Below are 14,704 nucleotides of genomic sequence, written 5' to 3'. Positions count from 1 at the left end.
TAATAAGGGACATGGGCTTTTACCAGGATTTACCTCTTCACTGCACTACATAGAATGAGTTAATGACCCTAATATTTCATGCATCCAGTACATTGGCACACACACATGCACACATACACCAAATTTGATTATGACAAAAGATTACATTTGATTACAGGCTCCAGCAGATAACAACAAAACAAAACACAGCACGGTTGAATATCTGAACCGGCCCCACTTTACAGCTCCAACCCCTCCACTAAATTTAACATCCAAGAAGGAACTCAAATTGGTCTTATTTTCACTTAACCAGCCAACAGCTTGAGCAATGACCGTGACATATTCTAAGCAAAAAGAACAAGCACCCACTTTCTGTGGCTGAACAAGTCGACATGTGGGAGTTTATGGAAAAGTCTCAGACAGCGTCAGTGTGTGACACAGTGACTCAGCCTGTAGGCGGCTCTCCACCGCGTCAAAGACTTCACCAGACTGGCTAGAGTGAAGCAGACTGCTGTCCCATCCTCAAGTTACGCCACACACTTTGACACACACGCACATACACACATGGACACACACTCACTCACTCATTCACTCACTCCCACATACACATACACATACACTAAGCTATGCCTCTGTCTCTGAACTGAAAACACTGAATTTCATGCACTGGACTGGAGCAACTTTGGATTTTTGTTCCATATGAGGAAGAAAGTAAGTAGTCATTTTTTTTCTTCTTTCATATTTGGTTAGTTTAACATGTATGTGTTATGAAAAGGACCATAATAATAATGTTGTTTCACATAACTGAATTACCACTCATGATGTTCTTGTTAAATAGAAAGCTAGCGGAATAATTTGGACCGAGAACTGTGTCAGCTATTCTTTTTGGTAAGAGTGCACTGAACTGGCTTGCTCTCACTGCTTAATTTGATTTTGTGCAGTCATTACTGTGTGATCTCAAAACAATTGTGAAGGACCTTGCTGTGTTTCCTCTATAGATTTTAGTGTTAAGAGTGCGGGTTGTGTGCTTGATTCAGTTGCTGCATTTGTCCTTCATTTGGTCCCAGTTTTGGCTGTACTACAGTTCATGGTGCCAAAGCTGTTCTGTTCATTGTGATAAAATGCCTAATTGCAAACATGGTTGAGAGTCCTGCTTGTGTATTGGAGAGAAACTCAGAGATTAATTATGTTTTATTGTAGTTTTGGAGAAAATCTGACGCCTTGTTCAACATAATAAAGTAGAAAAATGTAAAAAGTATTTCTGAAAGAAAGTAAGCTCAGTCCTTGGTTGACAAAATGAGAATGAGAAATGAGATCCTCTGTATTTGAGCGACATAAAGCAATGATTTTTTGTAATATTATTTTCCCCCCAAAATGCCTTATAATTTTTGTCTCTCATCGACTATTTACTGCATGGTGTACGTGCAAAGTGTCATGTGCGGTGTTATCTGTTGCCACAAGGTTTTGATCATTTTCACATTTTTACTGAAGTTTTAAGGATTAGTCATGCATGGGTTGAGGAAATCTGCATGACCCCTGGGCTTTTGGGACCCTTTCAAACTCGGCATAATTTCAAAAGTATGTGGCTGTCAGAGCAAAAAAGGACATTGTTTTCTTAATTATTCCTAATTGTTGCCATTTTAGAGATCTAAGTTTTTCGGCCACAATATCCTATTGTCCACTTGTGTTCGGCTGAACTGAGCCTGCTTCAGCTCTGTGCCATGTGCTGTATTCATGCACACATGCAGTCTTCTCCATAAAAAATAGTCAGTAAAAATAATTCAATGTAATTTATTTGTCCTGTCCCCTTTCAAACACGTGACAAATGAAACACACAAGATTATCATTAACTACATTACCAAGGAAACAAATTTTATACAGCTGAGCAAAGAATGGATCTAAAATGCTTGTTTTGTGCAGCTTTGTTAAACAAGATAAAAGGGAAAAATTAGCCTTATAGCAATGTTTTTTGATGGTGCTGAATAAGGGCATAAATGCTCATTAAACAGAAAAAATATAGACCATTATTATAACAAGATGTTAGGGGTGTGAGCATACTTAGATTATATTTACCCAATACAGTATGATAATACACATGTAAATTGTAAATTGTTGTTGTTTGCTTTGTCTCTGTCAGATCTTGAAAACACCTTGTCTCCTCTTGAGTCTGTTCACAAGTTTTAATCTCTGCTCTGGAAAATTTGGGACACCAATAACTGATGATGTGAGCAAGCTGTCATTATTGGTGAGACTACCAACTTGTTATTGCTTATAAACACGAGTCTGATACATATCCTCATTTATATAATTACATCGTAGTCATATATCTTGGAATTACATTTTCGTTTGTTTGTTTTTTTTTTAATCAGTCTGCTTTTATATCAGTGTGTATATTCTGATTTATCACATGAAATCTTGCATGTGTGAAATGAAACACCAGAAATCTCTTTCTACTCTCATCCCCAAAACAGAAGCAGAATATTCCAGTGGATTATGAGATTCCTGTATATTACATTCCCAAAGAAGTGGTGAGTAAAAAGCAGTGAAAGCAGAGAGCATGAGGGTGGTTTAATCAAGCAGAGATGAGAAAAAAGTAGGACTGTGCAACTTTTTACGCCTTCATACCCGAGTGAACACAGAGCAAAACACAGTTTGTAACCAAGATGCTGAATTGTTTCTCACAACTGCAGAGTGGCATGTGCTGGGTGGTGTTAAATATCTATCCTTTGGAGCAAAGCCTTCGGAAGCTGGCCAACATGTTTGGTACCATATCCTCCAACAAGGAGAACATAATTGTCTTCATTGCTATGTTGAAGAGTCTGCGCTTCACCTTTGATCACGAGGAGCTGGTAAGGTATCAACAGCTGCAGCCGTACTGTATGCCATGCTGATGTACTACATGTATGTCTATGTCCTGCTGCACCACATATGAATTCAGCAGGTCTTTGCCAGTGTATTTACTGCAATATAACGAATCACATAACAATATTACTAATAATAATTACCTGATTACACCTGTTGTATCCATAAAACCATATCATATGTGTATTTCTCAGGTACTTTTTTACAGAATGAATTTACCACAATATGCACAACATGATTTGCTCACTTTGAAGAGATGTCAGTCCTTTGCACACTATAAGTGCATGTAAGGACTTTTAGCACATTTGCTTATGTATTTGAGTTTTGCAGTCATCTCAGGCCTGTTTGTTGTTTGATCACTCAGGAAGCAGCCATGCAAGTCTTCCAGTGTCACTACCGGGAGGGGAGCTTAATGTCCGGACTTTACTTTGACTACATCAAAGAGGTCTTAAATTCTGCCGCTCAAGGAACAGTAGGCTTCCCATGCAAGCCTCCGCCATGCATCAACCCACAACAAACACCAGGTAAATCATTACATTGCATTTAACTGCTAAGCATTTAGCTGATGCTGCAGCTTACAGTGAGTATGGATGTTGGGTCAAAGAAACAGCTGCTGACACAGAATCAGCTGTTGCAGAGATGAGACTAGTAATCATGAGCACACCATTATCACAGCTGCAATGATCTAAAAAATGCACAAAAAGCAACCAGGCTATAGCCAATACTTTGTAGAAGCTGTCATATTATCTGAATATGGCAGGTAAATGTGCTAAAATGCACAGCCGTAGTGCCATCATACAGCTGTCCCACATTAATACCGCAGTGGCTCTTACATCCTGTTCTTTCTCAAATATTATCAAGCAGAACTGAATAAGACTAGTGTGGCAAAAAACTTGTATTTCTCAGATGACTCACTGAGAGATCATTATTTATGGCCTCTGATGAATAAAAGGCAAACCAAGCTGGACAATTTCAAGTAATTATTCTCAGGGAAAAAATGGTGTGGAGAGTTGAAGTCTCCCTACCTTGGAATCACAGGTTGTTTTGATGAGCGATAAACTAAATCCCAACAAAATCCTATTTACTAGTTGAAACAAAACTGCTACTAAGTGGAGTGTCGACTCCTGGATTTTCTTTTCCTGCACTTGATGATGTTTTCCTCTTCTAGGGAGTCAAGAACAAGATCATGATCAGAACTGGTCGAAAAGGAGTCCCTGGATTCTGGTCCTCATCCCCATCACAGCTGGCGTCTTCCTCATGGTGTGGCTGGTGAGTTAGAACAGGCATTGCTCTGTTTGCAATGGTCATTTGACTGTTGCACAATAAAATGGTGATTAAAGTTGCATGGTAACAAGTCAGTAGGGCCGTAAAGTGTGTCACAGCTGCCTAAGAGTGACACTCTGAAGCAGCTGTGTGAGTTTTGATGCACTGTGGCTGCAGCCTGAAAGCAGGAATTACTAAAAATTAGTGGTGGTGCATATATTTGTATGGATGGCCCAGTGCATGTTGCTGGCTACTTATCATCATGTCAGCACTTAGCACTACCATGGTGGCAAAAGAAGTTATTATGTAATGCAGTGTAATGTGGGCTAATGCAATGAAATGTAATAAGATCTAGTCTAATCTAATCCAAGCAAAACCACGATTGTGTTGCTCTTACATGATAATATCTTTTTTAAGTTGAAGATCTTTTATTAGTCACTGTCTATCAGGACTGATGAATACCTAATGCCACCAATATCTCTACTGAAGAAGAATTATTCCTTGACCTAGAATGACCGTGTGGCTTTTGGTCTCTGTGGATCAGTGTAATAAAAGCCTGAATGATTATCTGCCCTGGATTTGTTTTAAGAGAGGCAAAGCTCATGAGTTGAACTTGTCATTATATATCAATAGTCCTTTGACGGTCCCTTATTATCTTATTTATTTATAAACCCTTTAGTTCAGATAAAATCTATTCTTCCAGGGTTCCTACAGTACTTACAACGACATCCATTTTTGAGATTTAGTATCTGTCATCAGAGGCTGTTGATGCTTTTGGACAGTCTGCCTTCACAAATTGGAATAGTTAGAATATTGTTGAAACTGTGTGTGTGTGTGTGTGTGTGTGTGTGTGTGTGTGTGTGTGTGTGTGTGTGTGTGTGTGTGTGTGTGTGTGTGATCTTTTTTTCCAGGTCAAGTTAAGAAGGCGGCGACTGCCAGTGTGCGACTCCGAGAATAGGCAAACGGCTCCCTCTGACATGATCCCAACTGTATCTATCTCCATCCCACTTCACACATTCACCCACGCTGCTGATACGCTGCCAGTGCGAGAATCAACCCCTGAACATGAAAGCGGGTGAAGTATGACTAGCAGAGAAGGGAAAAAAAAAAGAGAGAGAAAAGTTGGACACCACTGACGGAGTTCACTTTCCAGGTCGTTCTGTTATTGGAAGCAGCCCACCAGGTGCATGTGCGTGGTTAAGTTCACCTCTGCTCTCACTTTGGAAATTCATAAATAATAATAATAATAATAATTAAAAAAAAGCATCTGAGTGCATGGACCTGAGCCATACAGAAAACAGTTTTGCTATAAAAATTCACCAGGAACCACTGCTAAACCAGCAAAATTGATTTTAACGGGACAGAAAAACCTCTCTAAACAATTGCTCATCTGCCAAATTGGCTGGTAAAATATATAAATTTACCCGTCTTAGGCCATCATGTCCCAGTTTTGGTGCTGGTAGCTGGCCGATCCTGAGCGGACCAGCCTTTTGAGCCGAGAGCCCCCGACCCCCGTCCATGTCACTCTGACCTGGTTTTCTCCTGTGTCCCTGTTTGAACTGGAATCAAAAGTATCACTGGAGCCTCAAATCGATGGAACCACTGGAACACTCACCTGAACCAGAACCACTGGTATCACACTGGACTTCCTCATCACCACCTTGTTGGCTCCATCGCAGCGGTTAGAGAGACTGTCCTTTAACTTTGGAAGGAACTGCCTTGATCCCTGTGACGGTCCATCTCTGTCCAAGTACCCTTGGCCAGGACAGTGAATCCCTTCTTCCCCCTGGCTTCTCTTTTCTCTGGATCCCTCTAATGAAATGCATAGATATTTGTATCTCTCAGAGGATATGGGAAGAATTTACATTCCAAGCCATACTGTGTGTAATATAATGATTGATGTATTCTTAAAATACTCAAAAATAACAACAAAAAATGTAAGAGTCAAAAGTAAAGGGACCATTGAAGGGATTGCATTCGATCCCTATTTTTCTGCAGCTAGGCTTGTATTGGTTTTTGACATTATTATGATCTGTGATCTGTCACGAACTGTGAATCCGCTTGTCACAAACAGCACACTGAGCAGCCCCACAAGCACCCTACTTTCTGTATCAAAAGATCTGACCAGATGGCAGATAGCCACGGCCGGAGCCTCTTTCAATCCAGTCATTGTATTCCAAATGTTGTTGCCGAGTGATCTATAGCTGCTGCCTGGCCACAGTGAGTGTTGTTAAGAGTTTTTCATGTCTTATTCACTGAGTCAATCAAGTTCAGTCATGAGAACATGACTCCCTGAGTGTGAGTGTTCTTGTATGTGTCAGAAAGAAGGAGTGAGAGACAGACAGAGGCAGACCGGACGAGAGAAAGTGAGCGAGATAGAGATGGATGGATGGATGGATGATCTCAGTGAAAAGCATAAGGAGGGCTTGTTCTCGTTACAAAAGAACTGGCCGTAGGCTGGAGGAAATGCCAGTTACAAACAGGACTGATGTCGGCAGATCCCTATGAATCAACAGCTGAAGAATCTGCCCAGACCGCAGAGAGGTTTTCAGTCTCTACAGTATGGAAGATCGGGACTATTTCCATAACTATTTAATGTATCTGAGGGGCTTAATTCCAAAACCAATCAAACAAGTTTTGAAAGTTACCCCAAGTGCATTTTTCCCCTTTTAAAAAATACAGATCACAGCATCATCACAATGTTATCATATTGTAAGTGAAGGTCTTAAGAGATAGCATGTAACTTAAAACTGCTTTACTGTCTTTTCAGTGATCGATTTGTACCATTCTCATTATGTATTTTGTGAATTTGTGTATTTGTACATGAGATTTTGAGGTTCTACTGTTTATTATGACATAGGCCACTTTCTGCAGCTTAAAGGACTTTTTTTTCTCACAGCAGTCTGTTTGAAATGTTAAGTAGGCCTTTTTCAAGCCAGTAATGTAAGTGGTCCACGATCAGATTTGTTTTCTTATTGTTTTATAAGTACATTGTGATTATGACTGATTTTGACAGCACTGTAAAAAAAATAGTTTACTGTTATTATTACTATGATTATTATTACTGGGATAACAGTGGCACATTGAGGGTCTGTTTGTTCCACTGAGATCCCATTTATGTCACTTAAAGAGAACTGAGGATATAGTTAGCTATATTAAAGATATATAATAGTTCATACTGTTCAAGCAGAGAAATAGAAAGGCCCTCCAACACTGGCAACCACTGGGGCTTGGTTGTAAGGAATCTATTGTCGTTTTTGAGGTGAAATATGGACTGTATTACTCACTGAGACTGAAGGACTTAGCACAAATGTGGTAATGCATTCAGGCAAAATATTGTCTAGTCATCTTTTCGGTCTTCCCCTGAGTGCTGATGTCATTCCACAGGGATGAAGACTCATCTTCACTGACATGGTTTTGATATGTTGATCCATGCTCTGTTTGCGATTGCACAATTCACAGCACCATAAATAAAACTGTTTTGTGCAGGGGTCTGGAATTTTGAATACTTGAAATAAAAAAAAAAATGCATTTGTCTGAGATTTTTGTAAATGCACAATAGGAACCAATGCTTTTGAACTGGACAGTTACATTATTTTTTGCCCTCTCACAGGACGTTTTATTGCTTTTGCAGTGTACATTTCTTTGGATTTAATTCAAACTTTTATTCAAGCAAATGTCGATCGTGTTGAAAGATGAGGAGCAAAATTTCACCGGCGTTGTCAAGGTGACCATAATTTTGGTCATATTTAATAGACTTTAACAACGTAAGTGGTTTATTTGCGCTGGAACCTTTTTTTTTTTTTTTTTTTATCTATAACCTGTGATGAGAGAGAATTACATGAGCCACAGACAACGACCCAGTGCTTTTATTTTGCAGAGGAGCATCCGCCGGAAGTAGTCGGACTTTTGCTTTGGAAAGCCTCTACCCACAGGTCTCCATTATTCTTCCTGGCTTGACGGTCCGAAGAGCGACGGTTATAACTCTAAATCTGCCAAAGACGATAAAAACCTGCATTATATCGGTGCATTTGGCTCCATATCTCATGAGCTGTACGCTGTGTGCACAAAATGGATAAAAGAGCCGACAGTGCAGGTGAGTTGCTCGCTAGCTAACGACAGCTAGCTAGCTAGCTCTCCAATGCTTGCCGCCGCTGGAGAACACACGCTGGAGAATTAGCCGGAGTAGCTTGTCAGGATAGCTGTCTGACATCGGCTACACGCCGTTTGACTGATTGTTAGCCCCTTCCTGCAGGCACCCATTCATCCGAGTCTGCCTTGTGATTTTATCTAATGTCGGGGTTAAGTTTCACTATTAGTCCCGCCAGGTGTTGCTCGGATACCGCGGAAATTTAACGCAAATTTGAACCGTCCTTCCTGTTGGATGTCCCGGCACGCCGCCGCACCGTGCCGTGCTATCTGCCACAATAAGGTGCTCACTAATTTGCAACATCTTCCGCCCAAACTTTGTCCGACTCGGCTGCAGTTTGGCGCTCATTTTCTGCTCTACACAATTACAAACACACACTCAGTCCCCTCCCGTAGGATGTCTGACGTACATGGGGTAAAAGTGAAGTTACGCTTGCAGAGCAGCGCCCCCTAGAAGTGGCCCCGGCTCAGTGCCCCGCTCAGGTGGTGGTACAGTCCAAACATATACTCATTTATAGTCCTTATTATTACCAGCAATATCAAAATTGGCATGCCACGATTATCACTGATACAGAAAGGGGAGATTTGTATTGTGACTGATTCTTTTTTTCTGGTGTGTGTTTATTTAATGCATTGTAACATTTTGTGTCATGTCTTATCGCAGGTGCAGTTAGAAGCTCCCTCCCCCTGGCCTCTCTCCGCTTGCTGGCTTCCCCTCTGCAGCTGACGTACTCGTATATATGGCAGGTCATATTGCAGAGGAATGTAAAGCAGTACAGCAAAGTGGAGGAGTTTGTGACGATGGTGACCCAGACCGTTCCCGAACTCATGAGTTTTAAGCAAACCGCCCAGCTCCTCTTGGGGTTGCGAGCGAGGGTGAGTTTTCTCTTTTCACTGTGTCTGAGAGTGTATTAACCTAACAAGAGCACACTTCCAACTGTGATCGCTCATAATGAAGTGGTGTGTTGTTCTCCTGTCAAAACCAGGCCACCTGTTGGTAAAAGTCAGCCCAAGTATTACATGTTAAGCTTAAGTTTGGAGTTGCCATGTTATTTCTCAGCACCTAAAGCACCACAAAACCCACTCTTATCATCTGTCAGGGATTTTACTTGAACAGTTAGGGGTTGGGGTTGTTCTTCAAGAACAAAGATGGCAACTCTGATGAACCCATTGCCCTACATTTCTGATGCTTGTCATCAGGAGACCCTAAATCTCACCACCTCACGCTGTGCTCTCCAGACTTTGGGACTTCAGGGGCATTCCTATCTAAGATGCTTATCTGTGGTTTTTGAACATCAGAGTGGATGCTTTCAACCCCTTCATGTTTTGTAAACTCCACATGGTGCCACTCACAGATCACACACATTGAGACTCAAAATAACTAATTGTTTATCTTGTGAAGTTTCCTCCCTGTGCCTTTCAGTTTAGATGCTTTTCATCAAACTTGTTGACCTGATTAGCTTTGCAGCCTCTTTAAACTGTGTATTGTGTTTGTTTGTTTGTTGATTATGATTTTATTTTTTTAATGGCTGTAAGTTTTGTAACTTGTTGTGTTGTAGATCATTTTGGAGCTGCTCCGTAAAGAGGGTACACCTGACTCCCGGACTATTCAGGCGCTCATAAACAAGTTAAAAGTCTGCGGCTCCTTGGGGGTAAGAGCGTGAGAGTATTTTCCAAGAAGTATGGGTTGGTCAATACAGTGGTGCCCCGCCTCATACAGTTTGATCAAAATAGAGATATTTTACAGTTCATCTTTTAAAGTATGCTTGACCTTGAAGGAAAAAATGGCTTGCACTGCAGTTGAAGAGCTTACAGCATGGATTAAAAATGAGCTGCATTCTGTGTTACAGAAGGAGAGTGAAGTGGAGAAGTCTCAGACAAATTTCATGGTGTTAGTCCAGAGTTTGCTTAAAAACCCTGCGGAGAGGAAACGCTTCTTTCAGGTATGTATTAATATCTAAATTCATGTTCATGAAATGCAAATATGCAAACACACTTGCACACGGATGCTTGCTTTTTTTTTTAATGCATATCAGGTATTTGCCACAGACTTTCTTTCACTCTTAATAGAAGTGACAGTTTCAGGTCTACATATTACTTTGATTTTTGTTATATTCAGGTATTTTTTTCTTTTTTCCACACCTACCCGCTACCACCACCAATCCATTAATAACCTAAGAGCTGGGCGTAAAATCGGTGTGGAAATAAAATGTTAAAGCATCCAAATGTTATCTGTTTTCCACAAGTTAAAATGTTAGAAATAAAAGTACATCAATGCATACTTTTTGACCAAGGTGTTCAAGTTTAGATTGACCCCTTATTATATCATGGCCACATTGTTGTTGATGTCTGGCATACACGTTTGTCATTGTGCAGGATGTGTTCCCCGCGCAGTACGGATCAAAGTTTGATACGGCGCTGCAGGCTCTGGTTGCAGGGCTGGTGTGCAAACTGGAGCAGCTTCTCCCTGTGCCCAATCTCTCCCAGGTAGGTGCATGTTATTCACTTACGACTTTATGACGGCTGACTGTAGGGCGGCCTAGTGGTGAGAGAGAGACAATCAATCAACCAAACTTGGTTGACGTATTCAGAATCAGAAAGACTTTATTGGTCCCCGAGGGGAGGTTGCATCAGTTGCATTTGCTCAAATTCTCAAGAGAAGTATACATGAAATTATAAGAGATATAAGATATATAAAAATATGTGCATTTGAAATTTGTAAAAAAGTAAGTGCTCCAGTAGGGCTGAATGATATGGTTAAAAAAAAAAAAAAATCGTATTGAAATTAATTTGACTGTGATACTGTGATTGTGATATTACTCACAATTTTAGCAGGAATGGTAAGTTTTGCATCATAATTTTCATTTTCACTGACAAAGCTATTCAAATGGTGGTGTGATTTTTGTTGGGGTTTATCAATCAAACATGTTTTTTTTTTTTTTTTTTTACATTTGGAAAATACAATTTGCAGACCTGGGCATCTCTGCTGCACAACAATACTTGGTTTACAACAATGTCATGTCACTCATTTTACCTTTATCAAAAAATTGCAGCTCTTGTGATTTGAATATTGCCCTTGGCCATACTGTGATTTCAATAATATTTCGATGACTTGTTCAGGCCCGTGCTATACCAATCTGTGTGCACAAACATACTTAAACTCACTCATTGTTTTGTCTTGTCTGCTGCCCAACCCCAGCTTGGTTCCATGATCTCAAGTGAGCCCTCAAACCTGGAGGCGTGTGGAAACTTCATACCCAATACTGGGGACCTGAAGACCCTCCTCCTCTATCAGCAAGCCAAGGGAATCCTCAGTACTAAAGGTAAGCTTTGGCATACTATGTTTATTTGCATAAATTAAGTGACAAATCGCTGAAAGTAGAAGGAAACAAACATGCTTATTTAGCCTTTAACCTTCTATCTGGATCATGCAGGAGCAGCACATATTCACAAAGACAAACCCTCCTTTTTGGAGGGCACACAAGCAAGAGAAATGGATGGATAGATAGATAACTGAAACAAACTGAATTAAAATATTTTAACATTTACAAAGTCATTGAATACAATACTGTATTTTTTTTTTTTTTTTTTAAATGACTTAACTTTCCTCTCCTTTTGCGCAGCAACCATCTCATCCTCTGTGGGTGACTGCGTGCTCTCTTCACTTGCCTTCCGGCCTAGCCCAGTAGAACCCCCAGAATCACCAGGGCGATTAGAGGTCGCCCTAAACACCACAAGTCCTGCCTCCCTCAGCGACACAGAAGACTTGGGAGTGATGTCAGATAATTCAGATGACCCAGTAACCCCTGTTAATCGAGCACAGAGGAGAACAAGATACAGTGAGACAAGATCTGATGGTGATGCTGTAAAGGCAAAGAGTTTCACTCCCGTAACACCAGGAGACAGTAGCAATCAGGGAAAGAGCGGGGAGGGTTCCACCACAGAGCAGGCTACAACTCCCCAGGGTAGTGGGGTCGATGTAACACCATCACAACCCAAAGTTGGAGTAACACCAGAGAAACCAGAGTTACAAAAGCTGCCCTTAAAATCAATCCCTTTCAAGATAGTTCAAGTGCCGGTGAAAAGTGGTTCCAACTTGCAGAATGCTGGCGGTGCTGGAGCAGGAGACGGTCAGCAAAAGCCTCTGACTCAGCGAGTCACATTGCACCAGTGGGTCTCACAAATTGCCACTAACACCCTCTCTCTCCCAGTCTTGCCACCACTTCCTCCACCCAGGCTGGGCGCAGGGGGTGGCTCGAAGCAAAGCATCAAAAGAAAAAAGCAAGTTAAGCCTCCAGCTGACAGATATATGTGCAATGTCTGTGATAAGAGCTTCCCCTATCAGTCGAAGTTAATAGATCACCAGCGCATTCACACAGGGGAGAAGCCTTTTATGTGCACGGCATGCAGCAAGAGTTTCAGAACACAGGCTTTCCTGAACAACCACCTAAAGACCCACAGCACAGCGCGTCCCTACGTTTGTGGCCAGTGTGGCAGGAGTTTCCCCAAATTGCAGAGCTTGAGGAAGCACATGCTTGTCCACAGTGGCCAGAAACCCTTCTACTGCAACATCTGTAACAAGGGTTTCACACAGTCCACCTATTTCAAAAGACACATGGAGTGCCACACCAGCCAGATGAGTTTCCCTTGCAAGCACTGCAACAAGAGCTTCCCAACATCGTTCAAGCTGGCGAACCACGAGCGCTGGCACACTCGGGAGCGTCCTCATATGTGCGAGCGCTGCGGAAAGCGATTCCTTGTCCCCAGTTTGTTGAAGAGACACATGGGATATCATATCGGTGACCGTCAGTATCTGTGCTCTCAGTGTGGAAAGACCTTCGTCTATTTGTCTGACTTGAAGAGGCACCAGCTGGATCATGTACCCAAGACCAAGATCCCATGCCCTGTTTGCCAAAAGAAGTTTGCCAGTAAGTACTGCCTGAGAGTCCACTTAAGGATTCACACCAGAGAGAAACCATACAGATGTTCCCTATGTGAGAAGTGCTTCACTCAGATCGGGAATCTGAAGGTGCACATTAGGTTACACAGCAACGAACGCCCTTACAGCTGTGACGTGTGCGGGAAAACCTACAAGCTGGCCTCGCATCTGAACGTCCACAAAAGGACTCATACGTGCAAGAAGCCCTGGACGTGTGACACGTGCGGGAAGGGGTTCTCCGTCCCCGGCCTCCTGAAGAAACACGAGCAGCTTCACACGAGGGAGGCCGCCGGATATCCGAGTAAACGGCGGCACAGGAGTAAACACAAGAAGCACTCCCTCAAGAGGAAGTACGACGAAGAGGATGATGGCAGCGATGATTATTGAGTTTATGAAGCGCGGTGACGTCCGCAGTCCTGTTTCTACTGTGCACCCGTGCCGTTATGTCCTGTTTGTGGAGCTGCGTACCAAAATGACAAATCCACCTTTTGAAAGTACCTTCTCTTTGAAGATGTTCATGTAATTCTAATGTTATTAGTGCTCCTACAGTAAGAACTTAGACCACTTTGTCACATTTTGAATAATGATGTAAGGTAGTGTTAGAGCATTTTTATTTTAAACATTCTTTTCAGAGTGGTAAATGGTTGTTATACATTTTCAGTCTTTGTAAAGGTTGCATTCATCAGACTTGTATTTTAATTGCGCTGGTTTCATAAAACCATCATGTCCCATAAGTCAAGCTCATCAAGAAGCTGCCTGAGCATATGGACAAAATTGTTTGTTCAAGGTTTTAATGCATTCACTCACAAAATAAAAGTTGAAGGGCATGTATACTAGTCAGCAGTAGCCTACACAAAAGTTCCTTCGATACCCTTGACGTTTTTAGAACACAGATGAGCATCATGTACATAATATTTGAAAGTGTAAAAATACTGTGTGTGACTGATAATGCCTTCTCTGTAGTTAAATGTAGTGGTGATCCTTCTGAAAATTTGCAGCTTTGTCACAACTTCCTTTTTTTGTGGAGGATTACATTGCTAAAATCATTTTGCCACATACTCGCTGTAAAAAAAAAAACTTGCCTATTACTCACCCTTTGTTTTAGAGCAAAATTAAGCAAAATTATGTTTTTTTTTTTTTTTTTTTAAAGCACCACTGCTGCAGAAATACAAGGAAACACAGGTCATTTTGATGTAGCTTGGACACAAACATTTGTTGAACCATCATCAGTTGTATAAAATGGTTTTGGTTGGCATCTTAACCTAGCCCATTGATTATTCTGTTGTGAGCAATCATGTAAAACAAATAAGCCTACATGTAGTGTACCTGAAATACTCGTTGGATATTTTCTGTTTTTGAAGTTTTACAGAAAAATAAATATCCATAGAAAAGAACTGTTGTCTTAATGCTTTGTTGAGCTTGTGAAAGTTTAACTAAACCATAAGAATAATGATAATAAACTTTTTTTTTCATGTAGAACTTCTGAACAAAGTCACAATGTGCTTTACATGA

General features: G+C 41.2%; 2 protein-coding genes across 2 annotated transcripts; both read left to right on the top strand.

Moving 5' to 3' along the window:
- The first annotated feature begins 470 nt into the window (after positions 1–470).
- Positions 471–7,596, top strand: LOC115355095 (uncharacterized). The gene is made up of 7 exons (XM_030045753.1): positions 471–690; positions 2,117–2,224; positions 2,451–2,507; positions 2,670–2,828; positions 3,206–3,365; positions 4,010–4,110; positions 5,016–7,596. Exons 1-7 carry the CDS (start codon positions 679–681, stop codon positions 5,181–5,183), a joined length of 765 nt encoding a protein of 254 aa, XP_029901613.1. The 5' UTR covers positions 471–678; the 3' UTR covers positions 5,184–7,596.
- Positions 7,597–7,997: 401 nt separating this feature from the next.
- On the top strand, positions 7,998–14,586 carry LOC115355092 (zinc finger protein 768). Its single transcript, XM_030045750.1, has 7 exons — positions 7,998–8,200; positions 8,918–9,129; positions 9,813–9,905; positions 10,104–10,196; positions 10,630–10,740; positions 11,453–11,576; positions 11,877–14,586. The coding sequence occupies exons 1-7, from the start codon at positions 8,176–8,178 to the stop codon at positions 13,577–13,579; spliced, it is 2,361 nt and encodes a 786-aa protein (XP_029901610.1). The 5' UTR covers positions 7,998–8,175; the 3' UTR covers positions 13,580–14,586.
- The last annotated feature ends 118 nt before the right edge of the window (positions 14,587–14,704 follow it).

This window comes from Myripristis murdjan, chromosome 23, assembly GCF_902150065.1.
Source record: "Myripristis murdjan chromosome 23, fMyrMur1.1, whole genome shotgun sequence".
NCBI classification, from domain to species: domain Eukaryota; kingdom Metazoa; phylum Chordata; class Actinopteri; order Holocentriformes; family Holocentridae; genus Myripristis; species Myripristis murdjan.
This window is presented reverse-complemented; position numbering and strand designations above follow the sequence as displayed.

Bases quoted from the DNA above. Each gene is read 5' to 3' on its own strand.
- LOC115355092 (XM_030045750.1), top strand. From the start codon at position 8,176: ATGGATAAAAGAGCCGACAGTGCAG. The intron at 9,130-9,812 runs GTGAGTTTTCTC...GTTGTGTTGTAG, and splicing joins TCTTGGGGTTGCGAGCGAGG to ATCATTTTGGAGCTGCTCCG. The intron at 11,577-11,876 runs GTAAGCTTTGGC...CCTTTTGCGCAG, and splicing joins GGGAATCCTCAGTACTAAAG to CAACCATCTCATCCTCTGTG.
- LOC115355095 (XM_030045753.1), top strand. The intron at 2,829-3,205 runs GTAAGGTATCAA...TTGATCACTCAG, and splicing joins CCTTTGATCACGAGGAGCTG to GAAGCAGCCATGCAAGTCTT. The intron at 4,111-5,015 runs GTGAGTTAGAAC...CTTTTTTTCCAG, and splicing joins TCTTCCTCATGGTGTGGCTG to GTCAAGTTAAGAAGGCGGCG.